General features: G+C 47.1%; 2 protein-coding genes across 2 annotated transcripts; both read left to right on the top strand.

The window, feature by feature from the left end:
• The first annotated feature begins 6,308 nt into the window (after positions 1 to 6,308).
• On the top strand, positions 6,309 to 17,642 carry LOC109757443 (probable serine/threonine-protein kinase SIS8). The gene is made up of 13 exons (XM_020316265.4): positions 6,309 to 7,066; positions 7,824 to 8,264; positions 8,645 to 8,748; positions 8,933 to 10,311; positions 10,451 to 10,491; positions 14,341 to 14,409; positions 14,854 to 14,954; positions 15,688 to 15,766; positions 15,875 to 15,973; positions 16,052 to 16,120; positions 16,668 to 16,717; positions 16,804 to 16,980; positions 17,118 to 17,642. The coding sequence occupies exons 1-13, from the start codon at positions 6,461 to 6,463 to the stop codon at positions 17,230 to 17,232; spliced, it is 3,330 nt and encodes a 1,109-aa protein (XP_020171854.1). The 5' UTR covers positions 6,309 to 6,460; the 3' UTR covers positions 17,233 to 17,642.
• Position 17,643: 1 nt separating this feature from the next.
• LOC109757444 (uncharacterized) lies at positions 17,644 to 19,011 on the top strand. The gene is made up of 2 exons (XM_020316266.3): positions 17,644 to 18,396; positions 18,507 to 19,011. The coding sequence occupies exons 1-2, from the start codon at positions 17,992 to 17,994 to the stop codon at positions 18,819 to 18,821; spliced, it is 720 nt and encodes a 239-aa protein (XP_020171855.1). The 5' UTR covers positions 17,644 to 17,991; the 3' UTR covers positions 18,822 to 19,011.
• Positions 19,012 to 19,366: the final 355 nt, after the last annotated feature.

Here is a 19,366-nt window from a genome sequence, read left to right as displayed (position 1 = left end):
CACATGATTCAGAATTTGTTAGAATACTCTATGTGCTTCACTTATATTTTTTGAGCTATATAGTTTTTGCTCTAGTGCTTCACTTGTATCTTTTAGAGCACGGTGGTGGTTATATTTTATAGAAATTATTGATCTCTCATGCTTCACTTATATTATTTTGAGAGTCTTAAACAGCATGGTAAATTGCATTAATTATGAAATTAATTCAAATATGCTAGGCATCCAAGATGAGCATAATAAAAACTTCCATATTGAGTGCATTGAATACTAGGAGAAGTTTGATACTTGATGATTGTTTTGAGATATGGAGATAGTGATATTAAAGTCGTGCTAGTTGAGTAGTTGTGAATTTGATAAATACTTGTGTTGAAGTTTGCAAGTCCCGTAGCATGCACGTATGGTAAACATTGTGTGACAAATTTGAAACATGAGGTGTTCTTTGATTGTCATCCTTATGAGTGGCGGTCGGGGACGAGCGATGGTCTTTTCCTACCAATCTATCCCCCTAGGAGCATGCGCGTAGTACTTGGTTTTTGATGACTTGTAGATTTTTGCAATAAGTATGTGAGTTCTTTATGACTAATGTTGAGTTCATGGATTATACGCACTCTCAACCTTCCAGCATTGCTAGCCTCTTCGGTACCGTGCATTGCCCTTTCTCACCTTGAGAGTTGGTGCAAACTTCGTCGGTGCATCCAAACCCCGTGATATGATACGCTTTATCACACATAAACCTCCTTATATCTTCCTCAAAACAGCCACCATACCTACCTATCATGACATTTCCATAGCCATTTCGAGATATATTGCCATGCAACTTTCCACCATTCCGTTTATTATGACACGCTTCATCATTGTCATATTGCTTTGCATGATCATGTAGTTGACATCGTATTTATGGCAAAGCCACCATGCATAATTTTTCATACATGTCACTCTTGATTCGTTGCATATCCCAGTACACCGCCGGAGGCATTCATATAGAGTCATATTTTGTTCAGTATCGAGTTGTAATCATTGAGTTGTAAATAAATAGAAGTGTGATGATCATCATCCATAGAGCATTGTCCCAAAAAAAGAAAGAAAGAAAAGGGAAAATAAAAAGGGGCAATGCTACTATCCTTTTTCCACACTTGTGCTTCAAAGTAGCACCGTGATCTTTATGATAGAGAGTCTCTTGTTTTGTCACTTTCATATACTAGTGGGAATTTTTCATTATAGAACTTGGCTTGCATATTCCAACGACGGGCTTCCTCAAATGCTCTAGGTCTTCGTGAGCAAGCAAGTTGGATGCACACCCACTTAGTTTCTTTTGTTGAGCTTTCATACATTTATAGCTCTAGTGCATCCGTTGCATGGCAATCCCTACTCCTTGCATTGACATCAATTGATGGGCATCTCCCTAGTCCGTTGATTAGCCGCGTCAATATGAGACTTTCTCCTTTTTTGTCTTCTCCACATAACCCCCATCATTATATTCTATTCCACCCATAGTGCTATACCCATGGCTCATGCTCATGTATTGCGTGAAAGTTGAAAAAAGTTTGAGATTACTAAAGTATGAAACAATTGCTTGGCTTGTCATCGGGGTTGTGCATGATGAGAGCATTCTTGTGTGACGAAAATGGAGCATGACCAAACTATATGATTTTGTAGGGATGAACATTCTTTGGCCATGTTATTTTGAGAAGACATAATTGCTTAGTTAGTATGCTTGAAGCATTATTATTTTTATGTCAATATTAAAATTTTATCTTGAATCTTTCGGATCTGAACATTCATGCCACAATAAAGAAAATTACATTGAGAAATATGCTAAGAAGCATTCCACATCAAAAATTCTGTTTTTATCATTTACCTACTCGAGGACGAGCAGGAATTAAGCTTGGGGATGCTTGATACGTCTCCAACGTATCTATAATTTTTTATTGTTCCATGCTATTATATATTCTGTTTTGGATGATTAATGGGCTTTATTATACACTTTTATATTATTTTTGGGACTAACCTATTAACCGGAGGCCCAGCCCAAATTGCTGTTTTTTTGCCTATTTCAGTGTTTCACAGAAAAAGAATATCAAATGGAGTCCAAACGAATGAAACCTTCGGGAACGTGATTTTCGGAACAAACGTGATCCAGAGGACTTGGAGTGGACGTCAAGCAAGCAACGAGGAGGCCACGAGGCAGGGGGCGCGCCTACCCCCTGGGCGCGCCCTCCACCCTCATGGGCCCCTCGTGGCTCCACCGACCTACTTCTTCATCCTATATATACCTACGTACCCCCAAACCATCAAGAGAGGAGCAAAAACCCTATTTCCACCGTCGCAACCTTCTGTACCCGTGAGATCCCATCTTGGGGCCTTTTTCGGCGCTCCGCCGGAGGGGGCATTGATCACGGAGGGCTTCTACATCAACACCATAGCCTCTCCGATGATGTGTGAGTAGTTTACCTCAGACCTTCGGGCCCATAGTTATTAGCTAGATGGCTTCTTCTCTCTCTTTGGATCTCAATACAAAGTTCTCCTCGATTCTCTTGGAGATCTATTTGATGTAATCTTCTTTTGCGGTGTGTTTGTCGAGATCCGACGAATTGTGGGTTTATGATCAAGATTATCTATGAACAATATTTGAATCTTCTCTGAATTCTTTTATGTATGATTGGTTATCTTCGCAAGTCTCTTCGAATTATCAGTTTGGTTTGGTCTACTAGATTGATCTTTCTTGCAATGGGAGAAGTGCTTAGCTTTAGGTTCAATCTTGCGGTGCTCGATCCCAGTGACAGTAGGGGAAACGATACGTATTGTATTGTTGCCATCGAGGATAAAAAGATGGGGTTTATATCATATTGCATGAGTTTATTCCTCTACATCATGTCATCTTACTTAAAGCGTTACTCCGTTCTTATGAACTTAATACTCTAGATGCATGCTGGATAGTGGTCGATGTGTGGAGTAATAGTAGTAGATGCAGGCAGGAGTCGGTCTACTTGTCACGGACGTGATGCCTATATACATGATCATACCTAGATATTCTCATAACTATGCTCAATTCTATCAATTGCTCGATAGTAATTTGTTTACCCACCGTAATACTTATGCTATCTTGAGAGAAGCGACTAGTGAAACCTATGGCCCCCGGGTCTATTCTCTATCATATTAATCTACCGTTATTTCTATTACTGTTTATTTTGCTTTATTTACTTATAGTCTTTATCATAAAAATACCAAAAATATTATCTTATCATCTCTATCAGATCTCACTTTTGCAAGTGGCCGTGAAGGGATTGACAACCCCTTTATCGCGTTGATTGCAAGGTTCTTATTTGTTTGTGTAGGTACGAGGGACTTGAGCGTGGTCTCCTACTGGATTGATACCTTGGTTCTCAAAAACTGAGGGAAGTACTTACGCTACTTTACTGCATCACCCTTTCCTATTCAAGGGAAAACCAACACAGTGCTCAAGAGGTAGCAGTTTCCTCGGATGGTGCTGCCCGACTCACCCCGCGTGTCGGCTTGCAACCCGATCCCCGGCTTCCACGTCTACCCGCAGGCCTCCCGCCTCTCCGAGGAGTGCTCGCTCGACGTGAGCGTGGTCGCGCCTTCCACCCCCGCGCCCGCGCCCATCGACCTCAACGCCACCCCGGTGGTCGGTAGCTCGTCATCCGGCGACACGAGGAAACGCGCGCGGCAGACGCCGGCTGGCGGGCTCCCGGACGCCCGTAACCTGTTCGAGGAAATGCCGTCCGCCGTCGACGAGGACTACATGCAGAACCTCATCTTCGAGGGTGGTGCGCCGGGCGCTGGCTACGATCCCGACGAGACACAAAGCCAGGATGGCTGCGGGGCGTTCACGCCGGCCGCTGGCTATGATCCCGATCAGGCGGCCTTCATGCGTGATCAGGTCGGCATCGACCTGGACGGCTTCCCCCTCGACCACGAGTTCCCGGACGACTACGGGCTAGAGAAAGAGGACAAGTGCGACATCGAAGTGGAGCCTTTGTTCGAGGACGAGCTCGCCAACCAAGCCGCCGGTCCTAAGCCGAAGCGCAAGAGCAAGCGCACGAAGGCGTACTCAGCTGCCGAGGACAAGCTTCTTTGCGAGTGTTGGCGAGAGATTGGACAAGACCCCAAGACGGGCGCCGAGCAAAAACATTCAACCTTTTGGACTCGTGTCCACCAAGAGTTTCATGAGCGCAAGAAGTTTCCACCTTACCAATTTGTGAGCATGTGCGGGTGGGTCTCCATTTCCAAGCGGTGGAGGGTGATCCAACAAGAGTGCAACAAGTTTTGCGCCACCCTTGAGAGCGTCAAGGCCCGCCCCATGAGCGGCATCGGCATGCAAGCCATGGTATGATAGCAAGCAAGCCGCCCTCTTTTGTGTCATCAAGATCATCCTTTGCGTGTTCATTTGCATATCACTTGCCCATATGTTTGCATGGAAACATTTTGTAGGCATTTCAAGCTTTGGAGGCATTCAAGGTTCAACACAATGGAAAGTGCTTCAACCTTTCCCATTGTTATCGGGTCATCAAGGACGAGGAGAAGTTCAAGGCGCAATATGCCGCACTCAAGGCACGTGGGGGGAAGAAAGCCGTGGAGGATGTTGGGGAGGGTGAGCCAGCACGACCGCGGGGGAAGACCAACTCCAAGAAGGAGGACAAGCGAGATGCGGCCACCAACGCCTTGATCACAAGCGTGGACGGCATGATGAATAAGGAACCAAGGGAGGAGGAGCGCCGGCGTTTCAAGGCGGAGCAAATGGATGCTTTCATGGAGATCCAGAGGAGGCTTGATCTGGACGCCGAGAAGCAAGCCAAGATGTTCGAGCTCCAGGCAGAGAAGCAAGCCAAGAAGTTAGAGATCGAGGCCGCCAACGCCAAGACCAAGGCGAAAGAAGTGGCTCTCGCGAGCATGATGACCGGGGTGGAGATCATGAAGGTGGATCTCAACACCGTGTCGCCAAGGAAGAGGCCGTGGTTCGAGAAGATGCAGGCCGACATGCTCAAGTTCGACGACGAGTGATATATGGCGGCGAGGGCCATCTTTTTTGTATGCCGGCAGGTGTGCCGGCATGACCACGGGAGCCGCGATGGCGTGGTCGAACTCAAGTCCCACCATTTTGTGTGTGCTGGCATTGTGCCGGCCGGCTGGCGAGTGCGCCAGCATGAAATGTGGTGATATTTTCTGAAGCCGGCATTGTATGCCGGCGCTGACATGATGCCGGCATGAGACATGGCCGCTGGCATGATCGGCCGCGGGCCTTTTTTATTTAAAAATTGAATGCAGACATGAAATGAGTCGGCGCGTTGGGTGCACTCCGACTCAAATGCAAAACTGGACGAACGCCGGGCGGACGGCTGACCCAAATGAACAAAAAGCGGACAAATGCGCTGTCCGATCGGCGCGTTGGAGTTGATCTAAAAGGTCGTAGGCAGGCCGTGTGTGTTGCCATGATAATGCCCGGCTGTTCACTACTACACCAACAGCAGATGGCAAGTGGGCCAATAAACCAGCCAGATCAGCCTGTCAGTGGGAGGAGGATAAAGCAGCCCCAAGCGGGACCCACGCGCTAGCGGAGCAAGTGTGAATGGTGGGCGGGACCGTGCCGTCAAGTGCTCGTTGTACGAGCGAACGAACGAGCGGCGCCGCCACCACTACCTAGCCAGGCAAGCGTAGTGGCCTGTCCACCAGCCCACCCATGTCAGACGGCCAAGCAAACGGGCCGCCGTGAGCCGGGTCCACGCAGGTCGGGTGGCGCTGTCAGCGTTATCTATCCCTTTGTCTGCTTCTGCTTACACACAACTAAACAAACATGCTTTCTTTTTCCATTCTTCTGCTTATCACCTCCCGTTCGGCGGGCAAGACCGACCACGCACGGGAGCGCACCCGCACGGCAGCAGCTCGATGACGCGCGGGCCAGGGGTTCGCCCGCCCCACAGGCCAGCCTCACGGGCCTGCGTATTTCTGCGGTCAGACGAAACCGGCTTAGCTTAGCGTACACCGTGGACCGCGCGACGAGACATCCGCACGCCTTTCCATAATAACTGCACGCATTGCAGGAGGACGCAAGCGATTCGAGCTTACCAAAAATCCTGAAGAACGGGTGGTAATTAGCGCCCAAACCCCTGACTCTTTCTGTTTCTGGTAAACGAGCCCGCTCCGGTCCCTTTCCTTCCCCGCCGGGGAGGGGTCGCTGCCGGGTACGGGGTACCGACCTGCCGTGGAGCGAGAGAAAAATGCGGTGTAGCGGCAGGTCGCTAGCGATAACGGCACGCTTAAACTAATGACGCCTCGGCCACTGGGGGGCGTCGAGGCGGGTCAATAGTTGGCTAAAGTTACCCCCGTCCGTCCCGCGTCAGTGGCCATGTCGGATCCACCCACCCACCACCAACACCAGTAGGCGCCCAATAGCTGCTGCTGCTCGGCGACTTTCGTTTCGGCGGCGGCGGAGGGAGGCGGCATGAAGAACTTCTTCAGGAAGCTCCACATCGGGGAGGGGTCCGGGGACGGCGCGTCGCCGCCCGCCCCGCCGCTCCCCCGCAAGGGCAGCGGCGGAGGGGGCGGAGGCGGAGGAGGCGCGGGCCACCCTCCCCTCCTCCCCGAGCAGCGGCAGCAGCAGCCGCCCTCGGTGGTGTCCAGCTGGCTCGACTCCGTCCCGACGCGGCCCCCGCCCCCGACGCCCCCGCCCCCCGCGGAGGCGGAGGGGTCGGCGTCCGCGTCGCCGGGTGGGGAGGACAGGCGGCCATCGGGGCCGGTGGGCGAGAGGAGGCGCGCACAGGAGGAGGGAATGGAGCGGAGGCTCTCGCAGGAGGGCGAGCGGCGGCGATCGCGGGAGGAGGACGCGGTGGAGGAGCGGGTCATCAGGGAGTCGTCCGAGGCGGAGGAGAGGAAGCGGGAGAGGGAGAAGGAGGAGGACGACCTCGAGGAGTTCCAGCTGCAGCTCGTGCTGGAGATGAGCGCCCGGGACAACCCCGAGGAAATGGAGATCGAGGTCGCCAAGCAGATGAGCCTGGGCTTCCGCCGCCCCGCGAGCTCCCTCGCTGAGGTCCTCGCGGCCCGATACTGGGTCAGTTAGCAATCTAGCCCTGCCTGCTTCCATGATCGATTCCGATTGTCAATAATATTTCTCGTATCGCAGTTGTGATCATCCATTATGATAATGCTCATTGCTGTGTGCTTCCTAGTCTTCTAGCTAGAGCGTGATGCTGGTATATTCCTTGTTAGATTCGTAACAGTAGGAGCTCTCTCTTTTAAACAAAGGGTTGTTACTTTGGAACACAGAAGTTTAAATCCATAGGGACCGAAAAACTCACTAATCTGATATTATGTTGAATCCAGCAGGAGTAACAGAAGTTGTTTCGTTGTGCCATATACCGAAAACCCATGAATTCAATGAAGTTTCCAAAAGGACTAACCTCTTGCTAGGAATTCTTTGGAGTTCGGGTTGCAGGAGAACATCTGATACTGACTTTCATGTATACAGTCACCACAGTATAATTTCTTGTGTGTGTTCCGGAGTGTGATGCTGGTAGATCCATTATTAGCGGTTGACTGGTAACAGTAGGAGCTCCTTCAGCAAATTAGTTCTTCTATGTTTATACTTATTTGTAATCACTAATTTGTTGCTTGATAATGCATGAATCCTATGTCGACTTTGTAAACGGAATTGATGGACCATAAATGAACACGGATGGCATCTTCGATAGGGTTTCTTACAGACCATGTATTGTGGTGTTTCTATATACTCAAATGCTCATTACTTTTATTCTACCCTTACCATATTCTGATACATACCATATGATATATTTGTTCATGCTCCACAGAATTTCTACGCCCTTGGCTATGATGACAAAATAACAGATGGCTTTTATGATCTCTACGTCATTGGGAATGGGCCGGCATCGATAAACATGCCCTCTCTGAGTGAACTGCGAGCACAGCCAGTTTCACATAATAGTGTCAACTGGGAAACTGTATTGGTTCACAGAGGTGAAGATCCTGAGCTTATGAAACTTGAGCAGAAGGCCTCAATCATTGCTGTTGAACTTCGATCGAGAAATTCAGAATTTGTTGGCAATGTTTTGATTCAGAAACTTGCTAATTTAGTTTCTAACCACATGGGTGGACTAATATTTGATCCTGAGAACACGTCGAGAAAATACCAGAATATGATCAGATCCCTGAGAGCACGTATTGGAAGTGTAGTTGTGCCTCTTGGCCAATTAAAAACTGGTCTAGCTCGTCATCGCGCGCTGCTATTTAAGGTCAGTAATTTACAAATATATTAAACATTTTTAGATGGCGGGACCAATCGTGTCCTATCTTTGTACAAACAGAATTTGCTAAGCATGGATATCTGTTGTAATGTTTTAGTTTGTCACCCTGTAATTTGATGCAGAACTTCATATCAGCATTGTTGTTTCACATTGTTCTAATATCAAAATGGATGATAACGTTTCCTCGCTGCTCTATGAAATATATAGATATAATGCAGCAAACCATGAGCGAAACAATTGTTAAAAAACGATCCATTAGTATGCTAACAATTGCTTCACTGACATGTGGAAACACTGTGCAAGACATTTGTCCAATAGGTACCTCACTGGTGTACTAATAGTTATTTCCTCTTCACACTTGGATGTAGGTTTTGGCTGATAGCCTTGATATCCCTTGTCGACTCCTGAAAGGAAGGCAGTACACTGGATCGGATGATGGAGCTTTGAACATTGTGAAATATGACGATGGAAGGTATTACACCCTTTGCACACACAGTCAGCATAAATGAGATTCTGTAGCACATATAAACATCTGATGGGATAATTGTGCTGTGCGTGGTTAGATTTCTTGCTTCACCCAAATGTTAGGACCTAGAAAAAACTAAAGAAGATGCATTAGAGACTTCATAACTTCTATGCCATGCTGCATTTTGCAGGGAATTCATCGTTGATCTCGTGACAGATCCTGGCACAGTTATTCCTTCAGAGGGTGCTGTTTTGTCTACAGAATTTGAAGACTGTTCCTACTCAGATAACCATCAGTTAAGCAAAGCTGATACGGCCAATCACTTGGGATCTTCTCACAGTGGAGTCTCAAATTCTGCATGTGATTCCTTTGAGTATGAGCTACTTGACAGAAGATCGACATCAAGCAACGTTGGTCCTTCTGATACAGATGGAGCCGCGACTAGTCAAACAAGCAATCAACAAAATACGATAAGTTCTTTTGAAAATTTATCGGTTAGCACATTCCCAAGTGAAAATAAACCTCTTATCAATGAAAGTAGAGGCACAGAAGAAGCGGTGGCACCAAAGAACAAAGAAAAACCAGTTGGTGCAAATAACTCTCTGTCAAGTTCACCTTCTTCCCCAGAAGTGGGCAGCACTACGGGTTTCCGGAGGATGAAAGTAAAGGATATCTCAGAGTACATGATTCATGCTGCCAGGGAAAATCCACAGTTAGCACGGAAAATCCATGAGGTCTTACTTGAAAATGGAGTAGTGGCACCGCCTGACTTGTTTTCAGAAGATTCAATGGAGGAGCCAAAGGATCTAATTGTGTGTGATGCCACCCTATTTCAAAGCAAGGATGAAATGAAAAGGAGAATGAATGAGGTTGGATCAAGGGAATATGCTGATCGTGGTCATGGCCCATCACTGTCTCATCGTCCTGGGCATGAACTCCAATCAAAAGTTGTACCTCACCGCGCACTTCTGGACTCACTTAAACCTGTCGAGGGTTTGGGTATATACCACCATCCGGATATCCGTGATAACACATCTCCCTATTTTTCTCATTATGAACCTTCGGCACCTCCCCAGGAAACTCCGTCACAGCTCTCAAAGCAATTGCCTGTCACGGCTGCTGCTGTTGCAACTGCTGCAGTGGTAGCGTCTTCGATGGTTGTCGCAGCCGCAAAATCTAACAGTGATATGAAATTTGATGTGCCCGTTGCAGCTGCAGCCACCGTTACCGCAGCTGCAGTTGTTGCAACAACTGCTGCTGTTAGCAAGCAATATGAACACTCGGAGCCTGGTAATCAGCTACTTAGTTTACCAAGCACATCTGAACGAAATGAATCAGTTGAGAAAGCTGCAGATGACTTTTGGGATAAACAGCACACTGAAATTGGTCATGGCCAAGATAATGCTCTAGATCAAGAAAGGGATTCTGCTGAAGTTCCTCGGGAAGCTGAAAGAACCTCAGATAAATCAAGCGGGACAGAAAGTGCAAAATCTGAAGTTACTCTAGACGATGTTGCAGAGTTTGAGATGCAGTTGGAAGAAATCGCAATCGGGGAACGGATTGGCCTTGGTACCGCTCTCTTGATTTATTTACATGAATTTTATCTTACTCATATTATTTTTTCAGCGGCTGTGTGTAATGATTCTCTGATGTTAGCATAAAATGATTTCAGAGTTTTTAATTTCCGTGCAACCAATTTGTGTTTCAGGATCATTTGGAGAAGTTTATAGAGGTGAATGGCATGGAACAGTAAGTCTTTCAGTTTAAATGTGCTCTTATAGTCTTCAAATTTACTAACTAGTTCCATGTCAATTGCTAAATGAGCAAAGGAAATATAAGGAAGCCAATTTAACTTCTCTTTGTCTATGGGGACTACTGATGTGAAAGAAATGTTGACTTATAACATTGAGACTATAGGTCTCTAATTTTCAGTGTCATTGACATTTATCAATGAGGAAAGTCAGTTAAAATTCTGCAAAAAACGCCATCTTGTTCTTTTTCTCCTCCATAATGTGAAATGCTTGCATTGAGATACAAAGGTAGATAAATAATGTTAAGTGTTTGAGCCTTGCACCAAAAGGGAAATTTTTACCAGTAGACTTTTGCCACCTGTTGCTTTCTGTTTTCACCCAGGCCTTGAATTGAAATGTGATATTTATAGTGACAGGCTTCAATAACCATTCTGGTTAGTTTGAAGATTCCTCATGTTTGCTCTGCATTTTGTGTTAATCATTTAGCAACAACAACAACAACAACAACAACAAACAACAACAACAACAACAACTAGTCCCAAACAAGTCGGGGTAGGCTAGAGGTGAACCCATAAGATCTCGCGACCAACTCATGGCTCTGGCACATGGTTAGCAAGCTTCCACGCACCCCTGTCCATAGCTAGTTCTTTGGTGATACTCCAATCCTTCAGGTCTCTCTTAACTGACTCCTCCCATGTCAAATTCGGTCTACCCCGACCTCTCTTGACATTCTCCGCACGCTTTAGCCGTCCGCTATGCACTGGAGCTTCTGGAGGCCTACGCTAAATATGCCCAAACCATCTCAGACGATGTTGGACAAGCTTCTCTTCAATTGGTGCTACCCCAATTCTATTTTGTATATCATCATTCCAGACTCGATCCTTCCTCGTGTGGCCACACATCCATCTCAACATACGCATCTCCGCCACACCTAACTGTTGAACATGTCGCCTTTTAGTTGACCAACACTCAGCGCCATACAACATTGCGGGTTAAACCGCCGTCCTGCAGAACTTGCCTTTTAGCTATTGTGGCACTCTCTTATCACAGAGAATGCCAGAAGCTTGGCGTCACTTCATCCATCCGGCTTTGATTCGATGGTTCACATCTTCATCAATACCCCCATCCTCTTGCAGCATTGACCCCAAATATCGAAAGGTGTCCTTCTGAGGCACCACCTGCCCATCAAGGCTAACCTCCTCCTCCTCACACCTATTAGTACTAAAACCGCACATCATGTACTCGGTTTTAGTTCTACTAAGCCTATACCCTTTCGATTCCAAGGTTTGTCTCCATAACTCTAACTTCCTATTTACCCTCGTCCGACTATCGTCAACTAGCACCACACCATCCGCAAAGAGCATACACCATGGGATATCTCCTTGTCCTCATCCATCACCAAGGCAAAAAGATAAGGGCTCAAAGCTGACCCCTGATGCAGTCCTATCTTAATCGGGAAGTCATCAATGTCGACATCACTTGTTCGAACACTTGTCACAACATTTTCGTACATGTCCTTGATGAGGGTAATGTACTGTACTTTGCTGGGACTTCGTGTTTCTCCAAGGCCCACCACATGACATTCCGTGGTATCTTATCATAGGCCTTCTCCAAGTCAATGAACATCATATGCAAGTCCTTCTTTTGCTCCCTGTATCTCTCCATAAGTTGTCGTACCAAGAAAATGGCTTCCATGGTCGACCACTCAGGCATGAAACCAAACTGATTTTTGGTCACGCTTGTCATTCTTCTTAAGCGGTGCTCAATGACTCTCTCCCGTAGCTTCATTGTATGGCTCATCAGCTTAATTCCACGATAATTAGTACAACTCTGAACATCCCCCTTGTTCTTGAAGATTGATACTAATATACTCCGTTTCCATTCTTCTGGGCTTCTGGCATCTTGTTTGCCCAAAAAATGAGGTTGAAAAGCTTGGTTAGCCATACTATCGCTATGTCCCCGAGGCCTTTCCACACCTCAATGGGGATACAATCAGGGCCCGTCGCCTTGCCTCCTTTCATCCCTTTTAAAGCCTCCTTGACCTCAGACTCCTGGATTCGCCGCACAAAACGCGTGCTGATCTCGTCAAAGGAGTCGTCCAGCTCATTGGTAGAACTCTCATTCTCCCCATTGAACAACTTGTTGAAGTACTCCCGCCATCTATGCTTAATCTCCTCGTCCTTCACCAAGAGTTGGTCTGCTCCGTCCTTGATGCATTTGACTTGGCCAATATCCCTCGTCTTCCTCTCTCGGATCTTGGCCATCTTATAGATGTCCCTTTCGCCTTCCTTCGTGCCTAACCGTTGGTAGAGGTCCTCATACGCCCGACCCCTTGCTTCACCGACAGCTCGCTTTGCGGCCTTCTTCGCCATCTTGTACTTCTCTATGTTGTCTGCACTCCTATCCAGGTATAGGTGTCTGAAACAATCTTTCTTCTCTTTAATCGCCTTCTGGACATCATCATTCCACTGCCAGGTATCCTTATCTTCGCTTCTCCTTCCCCTGGACACTCCAAACTCCTCCGAGGCCCCCTTACGAATGCAAGTCGCCATCTTCATGCACACATTGTCTGCATCCCCTCCTTCCTCCCAAGGGCCCTCCTTAATGACCCTCTCCTTGAATGCCTGAGCTACCTCCCCTTGAGCTTCCACCACTTCGTTCTAGCGACTTTGGCACGCTTGTCCTGCTGGACACGAATCCAAAAGCGAAAGTCAGCAATCACAAGCTTATGCTGCTCTCTCCAGGTATAACCTTACAGTCTAGGCACGCACGCCTATCTTGTCTTCCCGAGAGGATGAAATCAATCTGGCTAGAGTGTTGGCCACTACTAAAAGTCACCAGATGCGATTCTCTCTTTCTAAAAGGGTGTTAGCTGTCGTAAGCTGTCGTAGGCTAGAGCAAAGCCAAAGCTCCCATGCACCCCTTCAAAACCTGTGTTAGATGTACCCACGTGGCCATTGAGGTCTCCTCCTATGAAGAGCTTCTCGCCAATCGGTACACTCCTAACCATGTCTTCCAGGCCTTCCCAGAACTCCCTCTTGGTATTCTCATTGTGGCCTACTTGCGGGGCATTCGCGCTGATAACATTGAGAACTAAGTCCCCAACTACCAGCTTGACTAGGATAATCCGGTCCCCACGTCTCTTGACGTCTACCACTCCATACTTGAGGCCCTTGTTGATCAAGATGCCTACGCCATTTTTTTTGCAGCCGTCCCCGTGTACCACAACTTGAAGCCGGTATCCTCCACCTCCTTCGCCTTCTGTCCCCTCCATTTGGTTTCTTGGGCGCAAAGGATATCAACACTTCTCCTCACCGCTGCATCTACTAGCTCCCGAAGCTTCCCTGTCAGAGACGCTACGTCCCAGCTACCTAAGCGAATCCTCCTAGGCTCGGCTAGCTTCCTTACCCTTCGCACTCGTCTAGTCAGATGCGAAGACCCTTGCTCATTTTCCACTACATCCGGGCGCCGATGTAGAGCGCCACTAAGGATGCGACGACCCGATCCTCGCTCGCTTGCCACCGTATCCAGATCAAGATACGGCGCGCCACCAGGGGGGTGAGGGCCCGGCCCTTGCCCATTTGACACCACACCCGGGTTCCGATGTGGCGCATCGCTGAGAGGGTTACGCCCCAATGAAAATCTTTTGGGTTTCATCTCCATAAGAGTGGCTGAGTTTTTACGTTGGCTCACCAAGCCTATCACAACCCTCGTCCTTTACCCGGGCTTGGGACCGGCTATGTTGAAACAACATAGGCGGAGTTGTGTTAATCATTTAGCAATCCCTTTAATTTTTATATTCTGTTTAATGCCATTTTTAAAGAATAATAACTTGCTTTGCCTATAGGAAGTTGCAGTCAAGAAGTTTTTGCAACAAGATATTTCGAGCGATGCTCTGGATGAATTTAAAGCTGAGGTAAACTGCTTTCTATATTCGAAATGGCATAAATAGATGTAAGTACAGTGATGTCGGCTTTGTTGGTGTTTATTATGCCTATGTAAGTATGTCCTGATGTCTGTTGTACAGTGCTGTTGGCTTTCATATGCACTCTGCGTGTGCACTTTGTAAGCCAAACGTCGAGGTTTCTGTGAAGTAATCATATTTTTTCTGCGCTGTTGTAAATTGTACTGCATTGCAGTAGAAATTATGTGTAATGGTAGATTTACTGGTTGAGTTTACACCATATTCTCTAGATAATTACTTTTGACAATAGATTTACTGGTTGAGTTTACACCATATTCTCTAGATATTGCTAGAAATTAAGTCAGTAGCCTGACCACAGTTTGTTTCCTTCATGTGTAGTAATGGTTTAATAAGTTTGTTCTTATGCAGTTATCCTGATAATTGCTTCATGTCTAGGTGCGAATAATGAAGCGGTTACGTCATCCTAATGTTGTTCTTTTCATGGGTGCTATCACTCGGGTGCCTAATCTTTCCATTGTCACCGAATTTCTTCCAAGGTAGCTTTCTTGGTTTAATTTTTTTTATTTGAGACTCGTGTTTATCATCATAAGATCATCATGCCACTTGACCATTTGATGCAAAGTTTGACGTATCATGAAGATGTTTTTCTTTCTGACAACTTCTTCTGAACTAGTTTTACTTAAATTTATACGCGGCATGTTGCTCATGGATTTTCTAGAATTCACTGTTTTATGTTAAAATGGAAAATGCTGAAGCAATTGACACAAAGGAATTAATCAATCATTTATCCTTACAAGTGTCGAATTCTTGAATAATTAGTTTGTTATGATTTTGCTCCGGACAATAATTTTGTTCTATGTTTTCTGGGTGTCATTGTTTTGATCTCATCTTCTCGATCATGTAATGTTTTAATAACCTAGCTTGCTTTGTAAGTCGAGCTAATTTAAATTAAGTGAGAGCAGTTTGTAAGTCGAGCTAATTTAACATTAAGTGAGAACAGACAAGTATCTCACACATTCCAGAATGCTCGTCAGCAACCCCCTTTAAGGAGCGCACATTAGATTGCTGACAAGTGATTCTATTAAGGATACAGTTATCTGTTCAGAAATAAACATGAAATGATTTGGAGGCTGATATAAATAGTAGAGAACAAATGTAACAGCCCCCCCTCCTCTTTCATCTATAAATTATGTCCGCTTTAGTTCCATAACATCCTTTAAATGAGTTCACAGTATTTACTAATTACTAGGTGTGCTATTGGTATTACAGAGGTAGCTTGTTCCGGTTGATTCATCGACCTAACAACCTGTTGGATGAAAAGAGGCGGTTAAGAATGGCACTTGATGTGGTAAGACCAATACATGCTTTAAGTATATATGTCTGTAAGTTGTTGACAAATGCAGGCATCAAATACAGCTAATATATTGCTTACTAACTTGCTTCCGATGGTCTGTAGGCACGAGGTATGAATTATCTGCATAATTGCACACCAGTTATAGTCCATAGAGACCTGAAATCTCCAAATCTACTGGTTGACAAGAACTGGGTTGTGAAGGTAACACACAAGTTCCATTATATCAATGGCATTCTGTGCTCTGTTTTTATTGCAAGCTATATAACTTTTTGCGTTTAGGTTTGTGATTTTGGCCTATCAAGAATGAAGAACAATACCTTCCTATCATCAAGATCAACAGCTGGAACAGTAAGCTTGCATGATCCTGCAATTTCTGTATAACTTTTATTTTGTGTGAGCAGTGCTCTAAGCTTTAAGCTACTGCATATTTCCGTCTGTGGGAGAGTATAGATGAACTTCCTTCTGCATGTTTAAATTTTGTTGAAGTGTACGGGTTCTCCAGTTCCGGAAACCGTTCTCTCCTCTCTTAATAAACGAATGCCATTGAACGGCTGGGAAGACATCAGGAAGCCAATTGCTAAAAACACACACAAGCGACCCCCTTTATTTATTTATTTTTGCAAAAAAGTGACCCCTTTTATATTATACTAAACTATTTTAGTTCAAAGTCCACAAATAGCTAGCGCCTAGTGGTGTAGTCACATAGTTCGCTAATGTACTTATGGTAGCGCACGGGATTAAGTGTCTTCAAATTTTGTTGCACTTATATCAGATAATTCTTGTACATTGGCGTAAAACAAAACTTGATTATGTTACATGTAGGCGTTCTAGTTTGCATCTAGGTGGTTCAAGTGCTCTACCATCCATATTACTAAATGTGTGCGTTGGTGTGCAGGCCGAGTGGATGGCACCGGAAGTTCTACGTAATGAACCATCAGATGAGAAGTTAGTCTACTGCTTAAAACCCAGTTCATATGTATTCATATATCACATAAATTTGTGCTTGCTGAAATGGTTGTGTATGTTGGCAGATGCGATGTCTTTAGTTACGGTGTCATACTGTGGGAACTTTGTACGCTACAACAGCCTTGGGAAGGTATGAACGCAATGCAAGTCGTTGGAGCAGTTGGGTTTCAGAGTCGCCGCCTTGATATTCCAGACAACGTCGACCCCGCCGTAGCAGAGATCATAACAAGATGCTGGCAGACGTTAGTATGCCTAATCCGCTCGGTTGCAATTTCAAAATATTGCACATTGGGCCTTCGTAATCGGCATCCGAATTCTTGTTCGGCAAATGTACAATTCCTAGTAGTCTGAATGTTCATGCCTCCTGTATTTGCTGCAGGGACCCAAGGGCGCGGCCTTCATTTGCGGAGATCATGGCTGCATTAAAACCATTACTGAAGCCCGTACCCGCGAACCAAGCACCAAGGCAGAGAGTACAGCAGGCAGAGGGGTAGAGAAAAACGAAGATTAGCAGCTGCCCAACGTCCATACCTACAGGAATTGTTTTTTGTACAGTTACACCAAATGCGTGTGCAGAGTAAAGAGCGTGCGTGATGTTGGTCCGTTTGCTTTCCTGTAAAGATGTAAGTTCGTCCCAACAGTGGCATGAGCCGTATTAAGCCCGCCTGTCATCGATCCATTCACGAAGACGGACACTGTCAGACCATGTAACAGTTGAACAAGGAACTGACGTGGCGGGCGGAACAGGGGGCTTTGCTCATACCATCTCTCCTCCTCTCCTCCATTTCCCTCTTGTGTTTCCACCAAATGGTGGCTATATGTGCCAACACATGTAATGTAATGCTGTCAGGTGTCAGTCAGAACCAAAAGGAAGAAAAAGATGAAAAGCTTGTTCAGTTTGTGATCTGTTCCGGTTCCCAGGTTCTGGTGTTTCACTGCATACTCTCACCTGCTTCTGTGCTGCTATTTACAGGCAACAAGTCGTGCGTCGTGCCGTTTGCTGCACATCTCGACGGTCGTCAGGCGGCGGCAAATGGAGCGAGAGAAACCATCGGTCCTCGCCAGTCGCCGCGATCCTCGGGCGGGGAAAAGAGGACGCGCGCTGCTTCCGCACCCATCTCCGCTTGACCGATTCCCAGCCATGGAAACTCCCCGAGCGGCCCGCGCGATCCTCTTTCTTCTTCCCGTGCTAGCCGATCCCATTCGACCCCTCTCCGGAGCCTCCCGCAGACGCGGACGAACGTGCGCACGGGATGGCGAGCATCTTCTGGGGCGGCGCCCAGGCCGACGAGGTGGCCGACTTCGACGAGCACGACCCCACCCCCTACGGCGGCGGCTACGACATCACCCTCACCTTCGGCCGCGCCCTCCCGCCCTCCGACGAGATCTGCTACCCCATCTCCACCGCCTCCACCTCGTCGTCATCGTACGACAGCCACGGCGCGGCCGAGCAGCACCGCAGGAGGCCGCAGGACCAGGACAGCCACGGCTCCGCGGGGCACGGGAGGAGGCCGGAGGAGTCACACGGCTCCGCTGCTGGTTACGGGCACGGGAGGAAGGCGCACGACGACGACGACGACGACGGTGGTGCGTACCGGAAGCCAAAGCCGTCCCACGGCGACGACGACGACCGGCCCAGCTACGGCCGCAAGAAGAATGTGAGTGCCCATCCCGGCCACGGACTTTGTTACGTTTCGGAATGTATGGGCCCACAGACACCGTTGACTCCGTTCCCCTGAAAATCATCTCTTGCTGTATTTTTCTGCAGGACGACGACGACGACGATGAGAGGCGGTCGCGGTACAAGAAGCGCGACGACGACGACGATGATGAGAGGAAGCCACGGCACAAGAAGTGCGACGATGACGACGACGACGACCATGAGAGGAGGCCGCGCTACAAGAAACGTGATGACGACGACGATGACGACGATGACAGAAAGCCGCGTTACAAGAAGCGCGATGACGACGACGACGATGATGATAGGAAGCCACGTTACAAGCACGATGATGATGAGGACGACGACGATGATAGGAAGCAGCGTCGCGGGAACAACCGCCGCCGCCACGATTACGATGATTGATCAAGGCATCATGACATGAGTTTAGCTGACGCTAATAAGCATAGTTGCGGCGGCTTTGCATCGATGAATCTCCATTTCCTATTTTTTTTCAAGCATTTTTCATTTGGCTATTCACCGGTCACCATGCTCCAATCGTATGCTCGAGCTTCTCTTGGAATAAAATGTGCAGTTTGACCTGTTTGTGTTCTAATATGATGATTTTCCCCCAAGGGCCCTGAAATGCAGATAAACGGTGATAATTATGCGACTGAAAATGCTCTAGATCTCCTGTCCTAGGGCACTGGTCAGCTGGCGGTTACTGCTTCCCGTCGTAATTGCCCAGCGTATTGGCAACGCTGGCCAGTAGACCGTGCATGTGCTCATGCGTGGTCCTGTATCCCGTATCAAGTTGATGCGTTTGTCTCCTTCGGTACTTCTTTTTTTTTTCTTCGGAAAAACTAACGCCCACACATGTGGGCGTTTGCACATAGCCCACACGTCTCCATCACCACTCATTTTGCCACGTATGAACAGATGACATCAGCAGAAATCTTTTTGGTTTTGGG

Source organism: Aegilops tauschii, chromosome 6 (genome assembly GCF_002575655.3).
Source record: "Aegilops tauschii subsp. strangulata cultivar AL8/78 chromosome 6, Aet v6.0, whole genome shotgun sequence".
Lineage (NCBI taxonomy): Eukaryota > Viridiplantae > Streptophyta > Magnoliopsida > Poales > Poaceae > Aegilops > Aegilops tauschii.
Note: the sequence above shows the minus strand (reverse complement) of the source record. Positions and strands in the feature narration are given on the sequence as shown.